This window comes from Gymnodraco acuticeps, unplaced genomic scaffold (assembly GCF_902827175.1).
Source record: "Gymnodraco acuticeps unplaced genomic scaffold, fGymAcu1.1, whole genome shotgun sequence".
NCBI classification, from domain to species: Eukaryota; Metazoa; Chordata; class Actinopteri; order Perciformes; family Bathydraconidae; genus Gymnodraco; species Gymnodraco acuticeps.
In genome coordinates this window covers 469,493-493,524 of record NW_022991435.1, presented here as the reverse complement: position 1 = coordinate 493,524, position 24,032 = coordinate 469,493, and the positions used below count along the sequence as shown (strand labels likewise).

The window sequence follows — 24,032 nt, the reverse complement described above, 5'->3', positions numbered from 1 at the left end:
ACAAGTTTCTGATGAGTACATTTAAGGGAATCAGTTCCACAGGAGTGGTGGCACACATAGTGAGGCCTAAATTATATAGGGACATGATGTTAAGGCACATCATGTCCCTATATCATTGCTTTAGGCCTCACTATCATTCCTTTAATTAAGTCCACAAGTGAACCTGTTATCCAAACAGCTATGGGTTTCATTTGAGCCACACAATACATGAGTATTAGATGGTAAAAAACAATTAATATTCATCATTCTGACGCATTTCAAAAAGCATGTATGTAAAGCAATGAGCACATTTTTGTTGTTGTTGTAATAAGTAAAAATTAAACCTCTCTTTCAGCAGGGTAGATTTTAAAGATGAGTATGGATGTACAGTAAGGGGGTAGCATACTGCAATTACCATGTGAATTTAATAGATTAATGAACTGACACAAGTAAGAAATAGAGTGTTTTCCTGTCTGTGAGTGTGTGTTAGTAGTCTCTACTGATGAACGCTAAATACTTTCCATATTGTTTAGTGTGATTTGAGAGACATAGGAATCTGTGAGAAGAATTTTTGTGGTTTTCATTGAACCAAACCATAATAAGGAGAACATAAATCAACACATAAGACCAAACACAAAGGCCTTTATGTAACACAAGTTGCTCAAACCTTGAAACAATATGTCTGGTTTTATGTGCTGTTTTCTTGTTCAACACAATGGCTCATTAACAGATCACCAACATGATTGATTCATCCCTTGATGAAACAGGATGCATTAGCCATATGAAGCAGATTGCATAAAGTTTGATAAGACAGTATTGTATTGTAAGTTTTGTATTTCCTGTTGGTGGTAAAACATATTTGACGTCTCTATTGAAATCTGCGGTGTAGTAAGTGGTGCAGTGGGTTCAAACCTTTAGTACAATTGCTTCATTTCTATCTCCCTCGTGTTTATGGTGTGAAGTTCAATATGCTGATACTAATGAAAATGTTCAGTAAATGGTTGTGTCAACTTCATTCATTACATCCTGTTTTTCATCTCGATCTTCTGATTTCTTTCACAGAAAATCTATTATCAGGACATCCCTCTTAGCTTAATATTGAAAGCTGTCATGAAGATAATCTACATTACCATTATCATTTGACAACGCATTCAAATACAGAACAAAACTGGTCAGGACACAAGTAGTGATACGGAAAGAAAACACTTTATTGATGTTTCTCTTACACAAGTCAACCATTACATTTCAACATTATGCAGTTTACAAAAACGTTCTCGCAGTTGAACAAAGAGCGTCTGAGGAATAAATGGTGTTAAAATATCACATCATACATCAATAAGGACAATTTATATCAAAATGATATCATTAAATACCCCACTCGTCATTCTTTTTAATTAAGGCACATCGGGCATTATTCAACAAACTCAAGCCCCCCACCTTGCATGCAAGCATTGTTTATCCATTGCCATTTTACAACAAAGTAACCTTTGTGCTTGAATCTAATCCACTTTGGTTTATAACTACATTCATATTAAAATACATCACTCAACTTTAACAGTCCGCTTTTGGGGGTTTGAGTTGGTATGCCATTTTTGCATGTGGGAATCAAAATATTTCTCTTGTCCACAACAATCAAAATGAAAGAAACACAGATCAATTGATAAGAACAATGAACAATCTTATCAAAGTAAACAATGTTTAGAGGCCTCTACATAGAAAATAATGAAAATCAATAAATCAACATATAGTGTTGTTATGTGTGACGCACACACACTCAAATTATTTCCCTCACTTACCATTTGTTTAACTCCTTCTGACTCTTTTGCGCTACCACATTCTTACCCCCAAATGTCCTCTTGTCTCCGGAGTCACCCTTCAGTACAGTTAAGTTACCTAAGGACTGTGGGCAGGCCTGAGAATGTTTCTTTACAACCTATATTTATGTTGCGCTCATTAGAGATAACGCCTGGAGGATGGCTTTTGCCATTGTGACAGTTGGAAGAACACTCTCTGTATTGTGAGAAACAACCAACCTTTTAACCTCCAATGTAAAGCCAAAGATCTCTTATTGACTCTTGACATTGTTCTATTGTAGCAGTTATTGTGTTTTTTCATCAGAGATTTAGCAGGTAATGGCTAACAAGAGGAGCTTAAAGGTTCCCTTCTGGTCTCTCACATACGTCACATGAAAGCAAAGAACATTTACTGATACAGTAAAACAAAAAGGAAATCATTGGCTTAAGGTTCTACATTTAAGTGCACTATTGGGGCCCTCAGTTACGAGAAAACGTAATATGCAACCAAAAAAGAGGCACATTTAAATACACAAAGAAAACATAATAAAGTTATATTCACAGCAATATCTCTTGTCTATTAACACCTACTATAGTAAAAGGTGACTTTTACTCACCGTGAGCCACATCATTCAAAACACGTCCCATTCAAAACTCTTAACCCTCTCCCTGTGTGGAGTGCAGCACTGCTACACACACCTCCTAAGCTTACCAGTAAACACAAATACACACATGCACACTTTGACATACCTACAGGTACCCCAAATTACATCTTTACATGTAAGTGCAGAGGTGAGAAGTGTGACCATCAGTGTTAGTCGTGTGATGCTTACACTAACACTCATTGATATACTTTTTGGCTCCTACACATTTAGACTCAGTCGTAAAAGTCACATACACACACACATACCCAGCATGCACACCACTTATTCAGAGCAGTCTTTGAGTTTGATCTACAAAGGCTTCTCACATCTAAAAAAAACACCCATACACCAAGTACATCAATGAACAAACATTGATATGAAAAACACACACTAAAGCTACTCAAAATACAGTAAAAATCCAATTGTAAAAAAAACAAACAAGTATAACTTAAGATAATTTAAAAAATAAAACAGTCTGTAATGAATGTAATAATAATTAAAATAGAGCAAAAACAAAAAAGAAAACACCGAAGTTTGAGGTGATGACACAGCTGGAGGAGAAGGGAAATGCACACGGGAAGTGAACAAGGAAACAAGAGGGCAGAGACAACAGTGGCTGTATTCCAATATTTTTGTTCAGTGTCCACATTTGATCTCTTCTCTTTACCTTGTAACCACTGATACCGTGGAAGAGCAGCTGACTGACTGTTTACCACATTTTTATCAAGGTCATTTTAAGTATCAAGAAAGGAGTTAAAAAAAGGGAGTGCGATACCATGCTGTAGGCCTACTGTTCTGAAGGATTGCATGGAGTGCATTGGGTACATGGTTATACAGTATCTGACCTGGCCAACTTAGTTAAAGGGCCCATGTCATGCTTTTCCGGTTATTACCCGTCCCCTTGTGTGTTATGAAGGTTTTTATGCATGTAAACGGTCTGCAGAGTCAAAAACCCTCAAAGTACAACCTGTAGGGAGTAAAGCTCTAACACAGAAAAGACCTGTCTATGCTGCCCCAGAACGCCTCATTGGAGATTTCTAATTTTCCATTGTTTGCTTCCTGGGTTCTGTGACATGTGAACACCCAAATCAACAACAAATGCACAATTTAAATCTATTCTAGTAGACCTCAACAATGGAAATATGATCAGTAGAAATGGCCATGACATGGGACCTTTAAGAATATTGAATGTTGCACTATTGGAGGAGCTTGAGACTCAAGATTTTCTTTGACAAAACTATGTGCATATGACAAATAAAGCCTTTGATCTTTGATTTGTTAGTCAACAAATATTTCTTCTGCTGCAGGTAGATAATTCTTGGCTCATTGTTGTCAGGGCAATTTATTTTTTTTTTGCCCTAGGGTTTTTGTTCATCAGCACAACCTGAGTTAAATTCAGCTCATCAGAAATCTCAGGATGAGGTTACTTTGCACAGTAATAAAAGCACAGGGTGGGGTAGATCAGTTTCAAACTGTTAAAATACTTGTAACCACTATTGTAATTAAATAAATGATTATTAATTAACTGAATAATGTTATAATACATTGTCGCCCATTAATTGAATCCACCAAAAATGCAATTATGGAAGCAAATAAGTGACTTTACTTTATTTCTTAAATAATTGAGTTTATAATTGTTTTACCACAGAAACACAATTCCTAGGATTAGACATTAATCTCAAATTAAAATGTACTCACAACATTTTCAATAAAATAGTTGTTTCTATTTATTTTACCTTTATGATAATCAAATGCCTTTACTTCTATCATTTATGATCTGTTAATTCCCAACAATGTGCAGTTACTCTTAATGCAAGGCACACCTGCCATGTTGGTCTGACTCCACTTTAGCTCAGGTTATATACAACTCTTCATCAACCCATGTTAATTTCTACAGATTGGATTTAACTTTGATACACAACTGCAAAAGATTCACAGCACCACCATGAGTAACCAGAAGTATTGCTACACGATGCTGTGGGAAAATAAATGTGTGGTAGTGGTAAAATGGACAAAGTGGGCCTGTTATAAACAAGTATGTTATCGTGTGTTTGTGTGTGTGTGTTGTGCTTAGAGTGAACTTGAAGGGTTTAAGTTCTTTAGTGTGTGTTTCTGTGTTTCTGCCTGTTCATGGTCAGGGCCTGCGGCACTTGTCATTGTAGCGGTGGATGGTGACACAGCCATGGTAGGAGATCGGCCGTGGCATGGCGGCCACTCCTGTGATGATGCCCGATGACGGGTCGTAACACAGGATGGTGTCGCTTGTCAGGCCATTTTCCCCTCTCCCACCAAGGATGAAGATCTTGCCGTTGCACACTGACATGCCACAGCTCTCCTGAAGCAAAAGAGAGGCAGAAATGTAAGGTTGCGGCTCTTAAAGAATACTTTGAGGTGAGTTAAAACCGTCTGTTCCTGGAGTTCTTAGTATCTGCATTGAATCTGTTACCTGTTTGCTGAAGGTGTGAACCACATGGATCCAGTAGTCCTCTATGGGGTCGTAGCAGAAGATGGACTTGGTGAGACCACCGCACACATAGATCATGTTGTTGAGGGACACTGCTGTGATACAACGCTTAGCGATGGGGATGTTGGCCCGCAGTAACCAAGAGTCTGCCTCTGGATCATAGCACTGAACCTGTGACATACAGTTAGTTACATGTAGTTAGGTGGGTTTTATTCTGGTAGAAGAAAGGGACACAGAAATAACTGAAATATTTGTAGCTCTTTCTGTGGTTTTACTCTCTTTAGTTTGTTCTGTGGGCTGACATAAGTTTGGCTCTGTGTGGTTTGCATACAATCCAAGCATTCTCTCACCCACATCACTTGAAAATAGCCTACTTCCAAACAGCTTTGTGTCGGACTGCAGCAAACAACACACTTCAACAGACAAAGTACTGGATCGATGGGTATGACGCTGTTAGGAGACTCCAGAGATAAGTCGCTTTAGGGATTTTGAGTCAGCATGAACTCTAGTCCACGTGGAGCCAGGTACAAATAGTCAGCCATGTTAGGTCAACTCTTTTCAGCCTGTAGATGTGTGTTCTCTGGCGTGAAAATACAAGAACAGCTATTCCAAGGAATACATAAATTACACAGGAACCTTAACCTCAATAGAAGCAAATTCAACGTTCTTCCTGTTTATTATCAGCATCATGGCTGTCAATCAAAACATAATGAAACTATTTCAGTTAAGCCTGTCATTCCTGGTTTTTACCTCAGAAAAGTTTAGTCATGACTGGTGACTCAGGATGCTTTATTTTATTAAGCATTTTCCTTTCAGGGATAGGCCTGTAAGGAAATAATGCTTATAATGTGTTGGCCCATCTGTAGCACTGCCCAGTTTAGTATATACCTCTCTTGACCAACATGTCATTCTTGTTCAGACTACTCACTGAAAAGTCCACATAACCTGCATCTCCAAGGTATAATAACTGAAAACTAGCAAGTTGAGACAAAAAGTAGGGTGAATTGCCCTAATGTGGGACATTTTTTGCATTTCAGACTTCGGGAATATTTTGCGATATGAAGCCGATACAATAAATCAACATCAAGTACCATTCTGAAATCCCCAGGATGTGTCCTAATCAAACCAAAAGAGAAAATGCAGATATTACACTCATAAAATAAATGGTAGACATATAAGTACTCTTAGTGCCAAGTTGTCTCAGACAATCTGCTTTTCCTAATGTGGGACAGTTCTGTGCAAAATGTGGGACACTGAAAAGTATATGTTAAAAAGCCTCAGTCACCTTAATTCATGTAATAAAAATATCTCAGTAACACTCAAAGCTAAATGTGCAATACCATGTTCAGCTATGTTACTATTTATAATGTTATTGTTTTTACAACAGAAGATGTTTTTCTTTAAATTGAAGTTAAATGCATCAATCTGATGCACTTTGAGGGCAAAATTAAGAGATTTATGGATACAGCTCTCAACACTCATATGAAACAGAACTGTATATATTTCAATAATCCAAAAACCATTAGAATATGCTCACAACCAATAACACATATTTGATAAACTCCTCTCTCCTATCTTTATCTTAGTCTACATTCTTTCTTTTTTATTTATGCATATTCGACTAATCACTCCCCTTTTACACTGTGTGTTTTTTTTTTTACTGACCTATAGCACATATTGGAATGATTTCTTAACTTAGGCTATTTTTTACAATGTGTGTTGGAAGGATTTATTAAATTACTATGAATATTTGGGCTTAAATTAATTGCCATCTCTTAAACTCAGACATTAATCCCTAATATTATCTCTGACTTTGTCATACCATTTTAACAGAGATGCAGCCACCCCCAATTATTTAATATGATTTGCCCTTCACCTTAAATATCTAAAATACTGCATTAGAAGACTAAAGCCCTGTAAATAACCATTGCTCTTGCACAATCCATGCCCCTTTTAGACCTGTCCCACATTAGGCAAATCATACTGTCCCACTTTGCGAAACATGTTTCCTAAAGTGGGACAATGGAACATTTGATTGAAATGTAGAGTATATTTACACCATATTATAATATGTTCTGATGAACAAACATATCATAAACACATCCTGATAAAAATTTGCAAGATTGTTTTATTTATACGAAATTTAAAACCGTAACATTAAATGTGTCAAAACGCTATGTCATTGACAATTGGGTGGTCTTCACACATGGTACTTCCTGTTTAAAGGTTTTTCCACCCTCATCTGTGATTGGATATTTGAGAAGTCATGTGATTTTGATCGCATGACATCACAGCTTGTGTTAACCCGTAGTTTCATTGACTCTCATTTGTTTGCGGAAGACCTACACCCATTTGAGCTTAGGTGTCCCACATTAGGGCGTGTCCCACATTAGGGCAACTCACCCTACCTCACTTGTCATCAGTGTGTGCCTAATGGCGCATTTCCACTGCAGCGGGTAGCTCGCTTTAAGCGTGCCGAACCGTGCGGGGCCCGTTTTTGGTTGCGGTTCCACTTGGCCTAGTTTTGGCCCGGGGCTACTTTTTCACCTTTTTCTGGCCCGACTAAATCGTGGTTCTAGGGCCAGGAACAACCAGGCTGAGTATGCTAAACTAGAGAGAGAATCGCTGGAAAGGGGGCTACAACAAGATGAACATATTTGACCGTGATTTAATTGTAATACACGTTTCAAAATGATGCCGAAGTAACAACATACTGATACCGGTTAGTAAAAACCATGAATTAATGCTTTGACAAGTCTGCAGACAGACGGCAGGCGAAAAACCCTTTTAAAATGCGTGTTTTCTAAATGTAGCTTGGCTAAGCTAACGTTATATATGCTCCGACCGTCCACACTCACAACAACGGCCTATACAGCCATAAATAAACCAGCGACTGTATTCGCCATGACACAGGCAGTCTGTGGTTTGTACTTGTTTAACTTTTGTCTAGTTTCTGAACAGATATGAGGAGCTGTGAGCTCTGAGTGCTAAGAGCTAACGGCTGTGTTGTTTTTCTGGGGCTCTCATTGAAGATGACGTCACGGCTCCGCCTACACTGCGTTACTATAGTAACTGCCCCAGTTCCTAAACTGTAATGGAAGCGCAGCTAATAGCTAAAGGCTAATAAGGCCTAACCAAACCGAGCGAGGCCTGCAGTGGAAACGCGCCATAAGTGTGTAGTTGGGGCAGAACACATCTGTTTCGCACCTTGTCTGAACAGGTCTCGTCGTCAGGTCCTCCTCCTATGACAAACAGCTTGCCGGCACAGCTGGCCACGGCCGGAGAGCTGACCGCCTCTTTCATGGGAGCCACTTCAGTCCAGCGGTTAGAGAAGGAGTCATAACACTCCACACTGCTCAGGCGGCTCTGCCCATCGTAGCCACCAACAGCATATACCTGAGGGAAGACACACATTCAGATTAGCGGAGTGGAAATGACTGCCTGGGAACCACACAGAGCATGATTATTAAAAGTTATGAGTTGTGTTTAGGTGTGATATACTTTTGAACATACACCACATAAACACGTCACTTTCAGTATAAGAGAGTTTATATTATAGCTTACTAGTTCAACAGTATCAACAATAGCTTCATCGTCAGCACATAGAGAACCAGTCTATCCGGTGTAGATGGAAGATAACTGTTATTGATATTCTGTGATATTCTGTTAATTCCCATTATAATTTACAATTCAAAATGATAACCCGTTGTAAAGTCAGTCTATAAACTAAATGTTCTAAGTTGGTTGATTAAATGTGGTCCCATTTCATTTACTGGATAATGAGATCTGAGCCTCTAACAAAAACACACATCTTACTGGAAGTTAAAGCATCACAATCTGGAGAATTGTATTGACGCAAGATATGTACTCATATAGGCCTACAGTAACAAATGCCTTTGTAAAACTATCCCCTGGAGCGCAATGAATGGCAAAATGTGAACATGAGGCATGAAGGATGGAGGAACAAAACTGGAAGGAAAAGATGTATGTAAAACTTCTACTTCCTCAATGGCTGGAAGGAGATCATGTTTCAAGAGCAAATGCTCATCAACAGACAAGTGTTATGCAACAGAAACCCTTCAGGCTGTTCCTGTCTCCACAAAATCTGAAGCATAAACAAGTACAGAGGTGAAAAGGAGAGAGGCGGAGAGAGAAGAGAGGAACAAAGACACAAAGAGAGATGGAGGAAAAAATAAGGAACAAAAACACGGAAGTGGATGAGGGACATGGCATATTTGCATTCGACACCTGGGCTAACTGATCGAACTACCCCCTTTTTAAACTGTCAATTGATACAGATTAAAACACCTTCATGAACGTTTCTGTGTTTCTACATTCACTGGACAAATTGAAATGGGTTGATTTTAGCAGATTGTTTGTTCTACTCCATGGAAACAGGCCCAGTCCAACAAGACAACTGAGGAGTGTGTGTGATCTTGTTCTGCTATCTCTTTAGGTTTAACTTTAAGGTAGTCACAAGGTATATCTAGATATAGGTTATTTAAGGTCTTCACATAAGGTAAGATATAAACGTGGGCATATTTGAGCATGAAAAACCAAAAATATACGATTTGTCTACTGAGTATGCAAATTGTTTGAATAATGAGTTAGTGCAAGCCAGTACTGAGGTTCTTTGCACGAAAGCTTGAACAAGCATACATGGTCCTTATACAGCAGGGGTGCCCAACCTTTTTTGAACCGAGAGCTACTTTTAAAGTTGCCAGTCTGCCGAGATCTACCAGTCCAAATAGAGAGACGTAGCCATTACTGACCAGGTAAACTACCAGGTAAATACACACTTCTACTTGTATAAAACTGACTTTTGTACGATTAATACTCCATAAAATACTGCAGATCCTTTATCTTACCTGCTCTTTCTAATCTACACACATACAAGTATTTAACTGAAGTTACACAACAGTGTTGTTGATACAGAGTTGGAGTTTATTCACACGTCACATACTACAGTGGGTAATGTTTTCAAGAAACATTGAACAGTGCTGCCACATATGACACAGGAAAAAGAAAAGACTCTGAACCCTTTCTTTGCCATTAAAATTAGGCTTACTATAGTAATAAGACAACTCAGATCTGAAGCTACACAGGAATCTGCTGCCAAAGTGCAATAAAAAAGACAAAATTAATAGAATAAAACCCTTTTTTTGTTGCATTTTAGTAGATTATAAAAATAAATGCCTTTAAAATAGGATGCAAGCAACACTAGTTTCTTAACCTGAATTGATAATAGACTATAATCAATTTAAGTTTGCATTCTTATACCATTTTGTACAATAATTATAATGAATAAGTTCAAACAAACTAAAACTTACAGCTGATTAATAACGGTATCTAACTTGAGTTTTTATTATATCAAAAACCTGTTGAAATGCTACTGTTATTTGTACTGTCCCCCAAAAGCGCGTCGGCACGATAAGATGCTATGGTAGCAGCCTTGCTCTTGTTGTTGGGCCTGGTGAAAATGGACTGCTGTGCATTTAGCTGTCCTTTCAGGCCCCTCCCCTTTTGGAGCGTAGGGCAGAATTAGGAGGGAATTCCGTCTCGTAGCGTTTGTGCACTGTTTTGAAATGCCGCTCCTAAATTACCCTTCTTCGATAAAGCCACGCTCGCATTGCAGATGAGACAGATGGACTTTGAATTGGAATAGATACACAAATAATCATCCTCCCACTCGGAGTGAAAATTATATATTTTGGGCTTTTTTGCTTCTGCCATAATTGCGGTCTTGTGTGTGTGCGGACTGTCACTCCTGTTGACACGGACAACCTCAGCGAAATAGTGCCCACTGCCGACCAGCCACGCCCCGACACATGGGGTCTAGCCGGCCAATCACAAAGCTTTGATGCGTTCAAGTGCATTATTCTGGCACAGGAAGATTATGTTATAGGACATTAACGATAAAACAGAATATTGTTGTTCTATTTTTAGACACATCTCGCGATCGACTGGGAATCTCCCCGCGATCGACCGGTCGATCGCGATCGACTGGTTGGGCACCCCTGTTATACAGGCTTGTTGACAACCCTCAGCCTTGTTTCTCCATTCCAACTGAAGCATAAGTGCTGCACATCAAAAGAGGAAATGAGTGTGTACAAACTCAGGAGAAGGAGGAGGAGGAGGAAGAATGGTGTGAAAAAAGATACCCTATGATTTTGAGATAACCTGGAAACATAACCAAAAGCGTTCCAGATCAAACTGGAAAAAAGATAAAAAGAACTTAAATGGAATGATTACCACAGAGTTCAGAGGAATAATGAAATAAAGAAGGGCATGAGGTGAGACAATAGCACAGAACTAGGTTGAATACAACGGAAAATACCTCTGTGACAGACAGAAAGAAGACAATATGAGAAGAGGAAAAAGGAGAAGACAGAGCCACGTGTTGGACAAATACAGAGAGTGGTCGCAGAAAATAATATAAGAAGAAGGTGTTGTTAAGGAAGGGATACAAATGTGTTTATGCAGTGTAGCACTACACATGTATCGCTGCCTCTGTTATGTTGTTAGTGACGCATGGTCATTTTGACAATGATGCAGTTCATTTTGGTCTATCTTGTTTTGATTCTAACATGACTCACTTCAGAGTTAATCACTGACTGGCAGAGTGTGACCCAGATGATTACCTCATTGTTGTGGAGGACCTTTGTGTAGTTTGCACATGCACGCACATGTGTTTGTTCTTTCTGGGGCAAGGCAACTAAGCATTGTTTGGAACAATCCAATACAGATTTTCCACAAGCAGAGCTTTCAATCTTTATTAAAATATATTTGCAGAATTCCCAAAAGATGAGGCTCTTTCTGACAAAGTAAATAACGTTCTGTTAGAGCCCAAAGGTTTCCAAGAATAATTGTACTTGTGCCCGTGTTCTTTTTATGTGTTTACAAGTGTGTGTGTGTGTACACGTGATGATAGCTAAAGCATACACATGAGTTTGTGTGTGTGAGCGTGAGTCATCTGGTCATGCTTGCTTTAAAACAAAACAATAGAAATTGTCTGCCTGCATTAAACAATAAATTAACGGCCGTTCTTCTTTACGCAACCATAATAATAGATAATTACAGTTCAAAATCTTGCGTGAGGTACCCACATCATTGTTTTTCAAGTGGTCAACATTTGTTATACACAAAGATAGTCCAGACAACCGCGTTTTAAAGACAGAAGTGAATGCCATGCAATAAAAACAGACTAGTACTCGTTTAAGAGCATTTGCAAACACAACATGAGGTTAACATTTAAGGTGAAAAATACAGTAATTCCAACTAATAATACTAGAGTTTCCTTTCTTGTAAATAGAATGCAGCATGCTGTAGGAAAAGGAAGAGCCTTGTACTGTACATATTTACAGAGTAAGTATATTCAAATCCAGTGTGTGTTTACAGGGTTATCAGGGTTTCTTACAGCTATCTATAGCCACTCCAGGCTTACAGTATGGCAGAGCCACATTGATTATGATATGAGTAGACTAAGATAGACCTCAACTTGGAAGTGTGAGGTGCTGGCACACGTCCACTAAACTTCCATTGCCCTCAAACAAGAATGTCCTCTTGGCTTTGTACTAGAGACTTTAAATAGTAACAGCAGATGAGTAGAAACAGTTTTCGCGGATTAGTGCTGAGTTCAAATATCACAACCTCAAGTGAGTGAAGACTGCCTAAATTGTGACTGGCTAGTTTTGATGGCTCAGAATTTCTATAAATCATAGTCGCTCTATATCATGTAGGAAATGAGAAGCAGGATTACTTTTGGGTATACAAGAAAGCCTGATAACATACTACATAGTTATCTAGTTTGATGAAGGTGCTAAGGAGTGAAATCTGAACTGAATTACTTCCTACATCACAGGCATCTACGCTAAGGTATCCATGCATCCGGATGGAGATGCATAGATCCAGATTTAGGCTTCCTGCTTACCTTCCCCAGTAGGACGCCCATCTTGTGTCTCCAACGGCCTTTGTTAAGAGAAGCCACTCTGATCCACAGGTTGAGCTGGGAGTTATACATCCAAACGTCCCTGCTGTTGATACGACCACCTGAAAGCACCAAGGGACAACCAATGCAAGACAGTGAATAGTCAGGACAAAACATTTAGCACTAGACAGCTCTGATTGTTGTTGTTGTCATTTGTGATCCAGTTGATCTAATATAATAAAACGTTTCAAAATAAACCAGGACTGTTCTTGGTTAACAGCCAGCGTTGTGTGTTTAGTTATACTCATCTCCTAACTGGACATGATGTATCTGAATTTGGGTCTTGAGAGTTCAAACCAAGATTGGCACATTTAAGATATGCATAGACACCTGCACACACTAGTCTGTGTTGAGTATGGCGTGAGTGTTACATGTTGTGTTACATGTTGTGTTACATGTTGTGATCATGGATGTTGCCCCTCGTTTCTGTTATGTGATTGTGATGTGCTATATGTGACATGTACTGTATATAGTAACGTGTGTTGTTTATTGTTCTCTTTTATCCTCACACCGGTATCTACTTATCTTTCCTCCTTTTTATTTTATTTTATATATTTTCTTATAACTAATGCTGTTATATATTATGTGATATATTGTAATTTTAAGGGTGTCTATTACCATCTGGCCGGGGACAACAGCTGGAAATTAGCCATGTCGGCTAAAGCTGCACCATTTACTGTTTTTGTGACAGTTCATCGATGGGGACTGTCCACGACACTATAAATAAATAAACTAAACTAAAACTAAAGACACACTTAAACATTAATCTGTGTTTCCTAATGAATGTAGAGGTGTGGACTTTCGGTTTGTTCATCATTTCTATAGCAAACACACGATTATTCTCGATTCGAGAAAAATGATTTCTCCATAAACACCTCAACCCTTAGAGAGTCTCTCTCACCTATCTCAGACATAGTCATTGAACAGGATGATGTTAGGAATCTCTTAAAACGAGTCAATATTAGGAAGGCCCCAGGTCCTGACCATATTTGTGGGCGGACACTCCAGTATTGTGCTAGCGAACTCTGTGGTGTTTTCCAGCATATATTCCAACTGTCACTTGAGAATAGCCAAATTCCTGATATGTGGAAATCCTCAACTGTAATTCCCATCCCTAAGAAGCCTCATCCTAAAGTCCTAAACGACTTCAGACCGGTGGCTTTAACGTCATTGGTAATGAAAATGTTTGAAAAAATGGTTAAAGGCCTTGTCATGTCAGTAATAGGTGGTGAACTTGATCCACTACAATTTGCGTATCAGGCAGGGAGAGGCGTAGAGGATGCAAAGCTTTTTATACTGCACACCCTCCACAAACACCTTGAAAAGCCACAAGCCCATGCCAGGCTTTTGTTTGCTGACTTTTCTTCAGCATTTAACACAATGCAGCCGCATCTCCTGGTGGAGAGCCTATTATGTCATTTTAAACTGCCCGATCAACTTGTTTTATGGATTTTAAACTTTCTAACTAATAGAGAGCAGAAGGTGTCTGTCAATGGACGCCTCTCTGACTCTGTCATCACTTCCACGGGCTCGCCTCAAGGATGCGTTCTTTCGCCCCTACTTTTTATAATGTACACTGATAAATGCAGGAGCATGCAAGACAACAGCTACTTGGTTAAATTCTCTGATGATACCGCCCTCTTGTCCCTCCTTAGCGGCTCAGAATCAGGCCACGAGGGTGCTCTTGCCGATTTTATTTCCTGGTGTGATGACAGTTTTCTGGATTTAAATGTCTCTAAAACCCAGGAATTGATCATTGATTTTAGACATCACAAGGATGTTCCTAAGGAGTGCATCATACACAATGACAAGGTAGAAATTGTCACATCATACAAATACTTGGGCACCATTTTCAATGACCACCTCAAATTTGATGTGAATACTGAGTGTATCGTGAAGCGGGGTCAGCAGAGAATGCACCTTCTTCGCAAACTGAACTCTTTCTCTGTCAGGCCCTTCATTCTTTGTCGTTTTTACCAAGCATTCATTGAGAGCCTTATTTGTTTTTCTTTTATCTGCTGGTTCCATAGCCTTACACTGAAAGACAGGGACAGCCTGAACAGCATTGTTAAAACCTGCTCCAAGATCATCGGCGTGAAACAGAGAGACTTCAATTCCTTCTGTAACCAACAGATTCAGCGTAAAGCAGAGAGCATTCTTAACTCTCCAGGTCATGTTCTTTCACATGAATTTCGTCTGTTGCCATCAGGGCGAAGATATGCTCTACCTGCTCAAAGGACTAATCGCTTTTCTAAATCATTCATCCCTTCTGCACTCAAACTTTTAAATTCTTGAAAAAGCTTTTAACTTGATTATTTATTTATTTATTTATTTATTATTGCGATGCTTTGAACTATTTATCGTGTAAATTGGAATTATCCACATCTGTGCTCCCGGGTGTATCTGTGTGTTTTCTTCCTTGTATGTTCCTGCCTGTGTACATGACATAAGCTGCTGCTCATAACCAATTGCCCCTTGCGGGATTAATAAAGTTGTTGATTGATTGATTAAAAAAAACGATGGTCCTTTTGTACCAAATAGAGCCACAGCATTTCTACAACTGCAGTCTGACTGACTATCACCTGTTGTCTCTGGGTAAACATGCACCTTAAGAAGATGAAGAGATAATATTAACAGGCACTCAAATAGCTTACAGTGTGACCCAGTCAATAGCCCTGACATGTACCCGTCTCTCTCTGGCATGCATGTCTGTTGGTTCTTCACAGACCAAAGGAAAATCCAAACAGGGCAACAAAAGCTAACTTTTAACCCTGACAGACAAAGACATGACTAAATGTAGGTAAATCAGACAAGACCTAAGGAAACTTCCTTAAATGTAGGTTGAAAAGGAAAATGTAACATTATGTAAAAGCCATTTAAAGAGTAAGTGAACGATTGAGACGAATGCACTATTTTTAGATCTGATAGCAGTTATCTGATGGTTTTTATGAAACATTGAGTTCAAAAGAAAACAATCTTGGAGCAGGATGTAGAATGGAAACCAACAAGACTAAAGCACATAAACAAAGAAGTCAGTGACAATCTGTGTTATTTCACACTGGGACTTAAATTGATCACATGGTGGCGGTATCAGTCAATGGAATATAGATGATCAAAATTAATAAGAACACCCCTAAGGTCAAAACCTTAAGCTGCCCTTTAGAGAAGAAAAGTTTCCTATTGAACAACATCAATTTAGACATGATATGTCCTAGACAATGCAAAACCATTCATCATCACATTGTTGTTGTTGTTGTGTTTGCATCTTGCCATTGGGTGTTTTTTTTGTCCTGACACTGGTGGGTGGTTATATGGGGCAAAGATAAAGGCATAAAGAAAGCCTGCAGGTTTAAACAAAAGGCTTCTTGGCCTCTTTTGTATTCACATGCAAAAAAGCAGTTTTTTTCTTTCTGTAGTTGAGTGACAGAGAGGACAGGTGGTAGGCCTGTGTTAATGTTGCCTCCATTCAAATTACACAGTAGCAGACAGACAGAAGGAGCCATGGGAAGGAAGTTAGTCGCAAATGTCTGCTCGATAATCTGCTGGATAGTACAAGAGACAGACAGTCTGCTGCCCCCAAGGCTTCTGTTTTCAAATATTTGCATAAATAAAACTCATTGACAAAGGACGAACAACTTCAAACAGAGCCTTGAACACAAGGAAAGATCATTAAAATAAGTAGTACTGTAGGCGGTCCTTTCTCAACAAATATGTCCTTCCGTAATCACTGTTCTTAGAAGAAGAAGCAGTGTTATTGGGAAGTCCAACAAAGATTTATGAGATTGACTCATTCTTACAGCTCAGTATGTTGTCACATTCCTGTTGTCAGGCTACCTGTGACATGGACCGCTCTGTAATGTGTGAGGCATTTGCTGCTGATTAGCTGATAAGAAAATATGTGGTACATTCAATGTGTAGCAAACAGAAACATTTATTTTATTTCAGGGTTCAACATGAATGTTTTTTTTTTCATTGCCTTGTTGGGTAAGGGGGTCAGAAATGTACTTGGCCATGATACATTATTACTTGTCCTTTTACAAAACGTTTAATTTATTAGTGGTTATCAAATAAGAGTAAATAATTATAATAAGTAAGTAATAATAATAAGTTTAATGTCATGGTTAACCTTTATTTAATTAAATGAATCTGGGGTTTTAACCAAGCTTGATTTATTGTGTGAGATCAGATTATAATTGAAATCATGCTGACTGTGCTCAATTGAGCCACATCCTCTTTAAGACCACAGCTAACTGCAGCTGTGTTGGAGACTGAAGGCTCTCCAAAGTATTTGCACCATTTCCCAATATGAGGAGAGGGGCAGACAGGCAGACAGAGAGAATCCATGTGTGTGTGGGAATGTGATTGAGAGAGTGCCAGATAAAAATAAAATTGAGAAAAGGGGATTATATGTGATGTGTTATAAAAGGAAGGAAGTGGGTCAATGGAGATCCTAATATGCTATCAAGCAGTTGTGTGTACAGTATGGATGTGTGTGAGACACGGAGACAAGGGGAAAGGGTATGTTGACTATTCCAGGCAGCGCTTGAGGGCAGATTGATAGAGCACACGAGGACTTGGCACACTAAGAGCATAAAAAAGCAAACACTTGCACACTATTGGAGTAAGGAGAGAACTTTTTTTTCTCTTTTCATCCCTTTAATTCTTATCTCCCCTCTTTATCTTTTAACCTCCGTTATTCTCCAGTAATGTTTTGTAGCTCATTCAAAACATGTCTGAGCATGAGCAGTTACTGTCAATGCATATTCTCAGTAACTATTGCACACAAAAAAAAGAAGTACAAAAGAAAACAAAGCCTCCTTGGCCTCTATCCAACATGCAGCTTGTATACACAACCTCAATGTTTGGCTTCAGGAACTTCCTTCACCCTGACATCATCAGGAAATACGAAGGACGTAATTCCAATTTCTTGTTAAATCTAGGCATCTTTTAACAAAGGAGGCTTACGCCACACTTGGCGCATGCTAAGCTCCAAAACTGCAGCAGCCTTGCCAGGGAGCAATGACAGTACAATAAGTGAGATTCAGGTTTTTTTCCGGGCTAATAACAGCACAACTTATTGCAGGAGTTGAAAACAAAAGGGAGTGTAAAGTTGTTCCATACAGTTCGTATAAAGCTGCTGAACGGATGAAAAAGGTGGTGACCCTGATGATTGGCCCGAAGGAATATACTGAGTTGGCCAAATAAAGCCTCTCACAGCACTGAGCCTGGAGTTTGCATCCAGATGTTGCTCTCATATTTTCCTTCAACTCAAACATGCTGTCACTGTAAAAAAAACACATGGCAAACAGCCACCCCGGCCCTTTCCTTCTACTCCACTCGGGAATCAGATGGCAAGCCAAGAAAGACACCGACCTTCTGCCTTAAGAGTGTGCTTGTGAAATGTTCTATTTAGGAATTGCACAATTTTACTATTACTGGGTTTTGTAACAACCAACACCATAACAATATAAAGAAATTGGGGTAACAATATTTGAACAAAGGTGAGATTTAAATTAACTGCACATTCTGAATTTTAAATCGCCAAAAATATTTGTTGTCAAATACAAACAAACTATGAGTTATGATTATTTCTAAAAAATATTAAAATAAAAGACAACATGCTAAGAAAAAACAGATCAAACGTGTAACTTGACAACTGCCACAGTTAATAGTTATACAGTATATGTGTATCTCAGTGTTCATTTTATGCCCAGATAGGAGAATGCCATAGAATGGTTATTACAAAAACAGTGGGTTCTTACCTGACACCAGGATGTCGTTGCGAAGGGCGCAGACAGCATACTCTGACTTGGTAAACTCAGGTAGTTTGGCCAGTGATCTCCACTCTCCTGTGATTGGCTCATAGCATTCAGTGTAGGGCAGGTTGAAGCCCCCCACTCTCTCACAACCACCCACCACCACGATCACCTCAGAAAAGCCAGTCGACCTGAAAGCAGACAAGGTGAGGCAGAGAGAAAAACATGAACAATGTGGAGATGGAAGGGAAAAACAACACAGTTTCAACTATTGTAAAAAGGCAAGACAAGCATGTTAAATTAAAAGTTCATTACACGAGTGTACAGATTAAAGAATATATATCATATAATTAAACCACTGTGTATCTTGAGGCCTATACAAAGGTTATGAAGACAAATAAACATGTCACCACTAGGAGGGATTTCAAATGAAATTTGTACCAGAGCAGGAACAGAGTCATGGCTTCCAAAGAAACAGCTACACTTATCTTAAAGGCAAAGTTCAATTAACAATGAAAGTATCAATCAATATAACAAAAACACACGAAGGGCTAGGCTTGAGCTGAATTTCCAAAATCACAAAGCTTTCCTCTCTGGCAGTTTAACACATGCCATGGATATGACGGCATTTCCCAGGGGGAGCTAATTAACTGCAGCTTCTTTTGTTTTTCGGATACTGTATAAAGAATCCCAGTACTTTCTAGAAACCACTGTAAGTACAAATGTAAAACAAAAGTATATTTTACTTTTATACTTTACCCCACATGGGATATAGGTCAGGCGCAGGTGAGAGCTGTTTGTTTCAGGTGCGTGTGTTCTATGAGGCAGTCCCCGAGCATTTTGTTTTATGTGTGTTTAAGTACATGCAATGCGTGCTCATGTTATTAATTACATCCTTGAGGCTTGCCAAGAGAATATAAAGGCGCCGATAAACACAAAAAGGGGAGAACCAGGCATCTGTTTTGAGCAGGAGCAGATTTGGCCCTCAGGGCAAACAAAGCTTCCAATGCGAGGACTGATTGGCTGGCTGATTTGAACAGATCTGCCTGGATACTATTACTGACACAATACACCTGAAATACACATCTCACTGCCTGAATAACTGACAGCTGGCACTGTGGTGAGTTGTCTAACACACAAAGGCAGCTGTACTGTTGTTTGTTTTACTGCAGGGTACCATATGGTCCATTTTGTATCTTATTCAATGATTTTAGTCAGCGTTGACTTTAGTCCTTTATCTACTAACTACTATATTGTTAATCCAAATGGCCACTCTCCAAAGTCACCGTTAATAAAATAACATTTGGTAAACAGGTTATAAGAGAACAGGTGCGTAAACTGAACACATAGGCAAGGTGAGTTACCCTGCTGGCATGAAAACAAGACTCAACATTTCCTTACCATAACTTGCATCACATTATTTCATTTTTTTCAAGCCAACCCGTCGATGTAGGAACATGCCCTGCCTCCCTCATTATCATTTCCATTACAAAACAAGGCAACAAAAGAACGACTCCTTCAATTGACGACTTGTCTGTTCAGTACAAAAACACTTTGTCTATGTCTTTGTGTATGTCTGGGTGTCTGTTTTTCTCTCTCTCTTTCTCTCACACACACATTCACACACATAGATGTAACAACAACACTGCCGGGAGCACCAAGTTCATGAGCATATCGTAACCTCTTGCTATACAATGGGGGATAAATGACCTACTAAGTGCTTAAAAAGACAAGTTCTCTAAACTCGCGCTGACCTCTGTCATCACTGACATCGCGCTGACCTCTGTCATCACTGTCAACATGAGATGTTCTAACCCAAAGAGACACCTAGCTGTCAGAAAGGAAAAAAAACGTGTATTTTTTCTTTGTGAACTGGTGCATAACAAAGCAGAGATAACAGTCATTGATCACTCCTGTGACTGCACCACAGCACTGTCAGAACTTCAAAGGTCATACTACTTCCACAAACCAAAAATGTTCGTCCCAGAAAAAACAGATTCATGGATTATTGCCTGTTTCACATTGTAAAATAGAAACCTTCCTCATAACTAGTCGGACAACATTTTAGTTACCTGCGTGGACGAGTTCTGGATGACATCATTTCATTTCCGAGCACATGATAGCGTCTGGCCTCGTGCAGAAGCTGGTAGCACTCTGGAGCGTTCTGGATCAGCTGGTCTCCTTCCACTGTCTGGACAAAGTAGTTTGGGTGCAGGAGGGGCAGCCGCACATGGTGCAGCAGGGCCTTCAGCATGGGCTTCCTCTGCTCCACACCGTGGTACACCCATCTCATCACTGCCTCAAACACCACCTCCTCCTTACCGATACACAGCTCATCATTGGCAGTGTACTCTTCCAACTCTTCCTTGCGAAGGTCGAGGAACTCCTCATGCTGAGCCACATCTGAGAAGTTGGCCATGGTGTAACTGCGGCAGCGGCTGGCTAGCTGCTTCAGGGAATGAGCATCTGCAAAGTGCTGGATGCCCAGGCAGTTGCAAGGGTCCAGCTGATCTTCAAGAAACTTGGCACAGGCGTCACGCAGTGTGTAGATCTGGAAGAGGCTGGAAGTCTCAAAGAGGAACTGGACATTCTCTGTGGTGATCTTGGCGCGGCCGGTGTAAACATAGGTGAGGAAAGAGTCCATCGCCTCGGCTAGGATGCCGTTGATCTCGACCAGCATCTCGCGGCTCTCCCGGTGGTCGTTGCAGAACATGGCTCTGAAGTAGGAGGAGCAGGCAGAGAGCACGGCGCGGTGGCAGGGGAACTCCCGGCCCTGCACGCTGATGACAACATCGGTGAACAGGCGGCTGTCACGAAACTCATTGAAAACCTGCAGGATGCCGTCTGAGTGGGATGAGCCAGAACAGAAGTCCAAGACATCCTGGCTGGCAGAAGTTTTGGAGTCAACCTCAAATACCTTGGGACACAACAACAACAACATACATGTATAAAGATTGACATCGTTTTTTACTTTAATTAGGTAAAATTGAAGCATAAAGTGTTTAACTGCACCTTGCGTTTGACAGCTGGTGAATCTTTGATGCCAGAGTCCTCCCTGGTCATCCTTCTGCCCAGAATCAGCACCATGGCTGCCACCTCAGAACGCCTTCACTTAACTTTAGGATGGAGAAGTGCTGTATTATTAAAAAAACAAACATATTTTCATAAAATATCAGTATATGTTTTTATAATGGCATTCTATGATGTGGTAGGAGAGGATAGCTCATACATTTAGAAAGTTATAAAACCTAATTGGATCACTGTGGTACAAATTGAGAACATTCACCATGAGTGAACAAACAACAGAGCAAGAGGCAGAAATCACGTGTTCCAAAAAAAATATCCATGGGATAGTGTTAATATGCCTTTCATAACGGCTTAATGCAATAAGTAGTTTCAAGGAATGAAACCATAAATCCGTTAATCGGTCACATTATATCATCAATGCTGCGAAACAGTTGTGCCCTGCAGCACAATGAACTTGCATGAGATGGAACAACAAAGAGACAGAGGCAGGAAAGAGGACGGTTGAGCGTCTCATATATTTCTGTCAGGTTTGTTTTGAAAGAGAGCGGGGGAAGGGAAGCTATCAGCCACTACATAATCATTGTGCAACGTCAATGCTACTAATAACCGTAAGTCATGTTTTTCTGTAACCTTAGAGATTATTCTACTTAGCAAACAACCAATGTGTTCCATTAACTTTAGTTAGACTAAAAAAAGGTGTATATTTAGGACATCCAATTCTCAAGTTCCTGAAGATATCTCATCAACACATTAAACTCTCTGCCGGTGTTAAAGTTGGCAGCAGGTCTGGCCTTTCCTCCTGTGAGGTCATTAATCGCAGGATATTTTTAACTGTGGCCCAGCCTAGGAAGACTATTCACGTGTGTTATGCCTTCAGCAGCACCTACCTGAAGTCAAGAATTGACATCAGGACAGCAGAAAGCTTACACACCTTCCGGCGCAGACTGAAAACTCATCTCTTTCGACTCCACTTCGAGCGATAGAACTATTAACAAAGCACTTATATACTAATAAAGGACTGTCTTATCTAAAGCCAGTTGAGTAGCACTTGAAATGTTTTTGCTCTATGAAACCTGATGTACTTATATAATTCTGTTTTCTTCAAGTTTGTATTTTGTTGGTCGAACGCACTTATTGTAAGTCGCTTTGGATAAAAGCGTCAGCTAAATGCAATGTAATGTAAGAAGACCAGAGTACAGGTTTATCCAGATGTGTGTGACGCGGAAAGATAGAATAAAAAAGAATTCAAAAGACTGATCTTTGACATTATCCTCAGGAACGATACACATTTTGCAAGGCTTTTTTTTAATGGAGTTAAAGAAAACAAAAAAATAAACACTGTAATAAAAAATAATCTGTGACTAAGACCCATTGAAGAGTAGGCTACGTAAAATAATATTACATTTAAAAATAGCATACAAAAAAACATAACCATATTTTAAAGTGTTACATTTTTAAATCTAACTATTTACTGTGAACTATGTAAAGTAAGATAAATTGACAAGGGAAAAGATAATAATACATTATACATGTTTCTGTTGTTTTAAATATATATTAAAGCATTGAATTATCTCAGTATGCACCTTAATTTAAGTAGTAATTATAGATAAGTAAGTTAAATCTAGGCTATATAGGCATATGTATAATATTTTTCCAGGTAACTTAGAGGAAGAACACACTGTTCCGTCTGGTTAGACAAAGGACACTTGCCTCCTGCCGACCGTTACCCCTTGACAACATACTTATTAACAAAAACACTAGCTTTACTCAGCAGGACAAAACTTAAACCGAAAAGCCAAAAATACTTATAGATTCAGAACTCACTAACTCATTAAAACGTGCTTCTTTGAGAAAAGTGTTTACCTTGAGCAGATGTTTCCAGATGAGGCTTCCTCTTCAGTTAGTGGACAAAACAAAAACAAAAAAAGTATGGATAAAAACTCTGTATTTGAGAAATAGTGTATCACTAACTTTTACAATATATGCCGCCAGATCAGTTATGGCAAACAAAGTAGACGGGACATTGTGACTTTCTGGTGGTGACAAAAGCTAAAAGATCTAACTAGCTAACAGTAAACACAGAACCCATATATACTTGTCAGGCAGAAAAAAAATCCAGCCCACTGCACCCACTCAGCTGGTCCTGGCGGTGCATCATGGGTAATTGAGTTCAAATACTAGTTGTCGCTTACTTTTTGGCCATAGAAAAAACACAATTCCCAAACGCCTCTCGTTTTCCACGTGGCTGTCCTTTGTTTGCAAACAAACTCAGCTTTCGGTGGAGGAAAAGATCACAACAAGAAGTGATACACGCAAAATAATACGACTTATATAGCGTTTTTTAACATGACTGCATAAAGAACACTTACACACTACGTTGAA

General features: G+C 39.4%; 1 protein-coding gene across 3 annotated transcripts; it reads right to left on the bottom strand.

Moving 5' to 3' along the window:
• Positions 1 to 1,163: 1,163 nt before the first annotated feature.
• klhl24a (kelch-like family member 24a) lies at positions 1,164 to 23,770 on the bottom strand. Of its 3 annotated transcripts, none has more exons than XM_034196136.1 (8): positions 23,514 to 23,770; positions 21,636 to 21,739; positions 20,696 to 21,540; positions 18,630 to 18,814; positions 12,811 to 12,929; positions 8,088 to 8,276; positions 4,863 to 5,051; positions 1,164 to 4,751 (listed from the first exon to the last, which is right to left on the bottom strand). In XM_034196136.1, exons 2-8 carry the CDS (start codon positions 21,708 to 21,710, stop codon positions 4,551 to 4,553), a joined length of 1,803 nt encoding a protein of 600 aa, XP_034052027.1. In that variant the 5' UTR covers positions 21,711 to 21,739; positions 23,514 to 23,770; the 3' UTR covers positions 1,164 to 4,550. The 3 variants fall into 3 exon arrangements, with proteins under 3 accessions (XP_034052027.1, XP_034052028.1, XP_034052026.1); XM_034196137.1 differs by having other exon boundaries at positions 21,636 to 21,749; positions 23,512 to 23,732; XM_034196135.1 differs by having other exon boundaries at positions 21,636 to 21,757; positions 23,514 to 23,732.
• Positions 23,771 to 24,032: the final 262 nt, after the last annotated feature.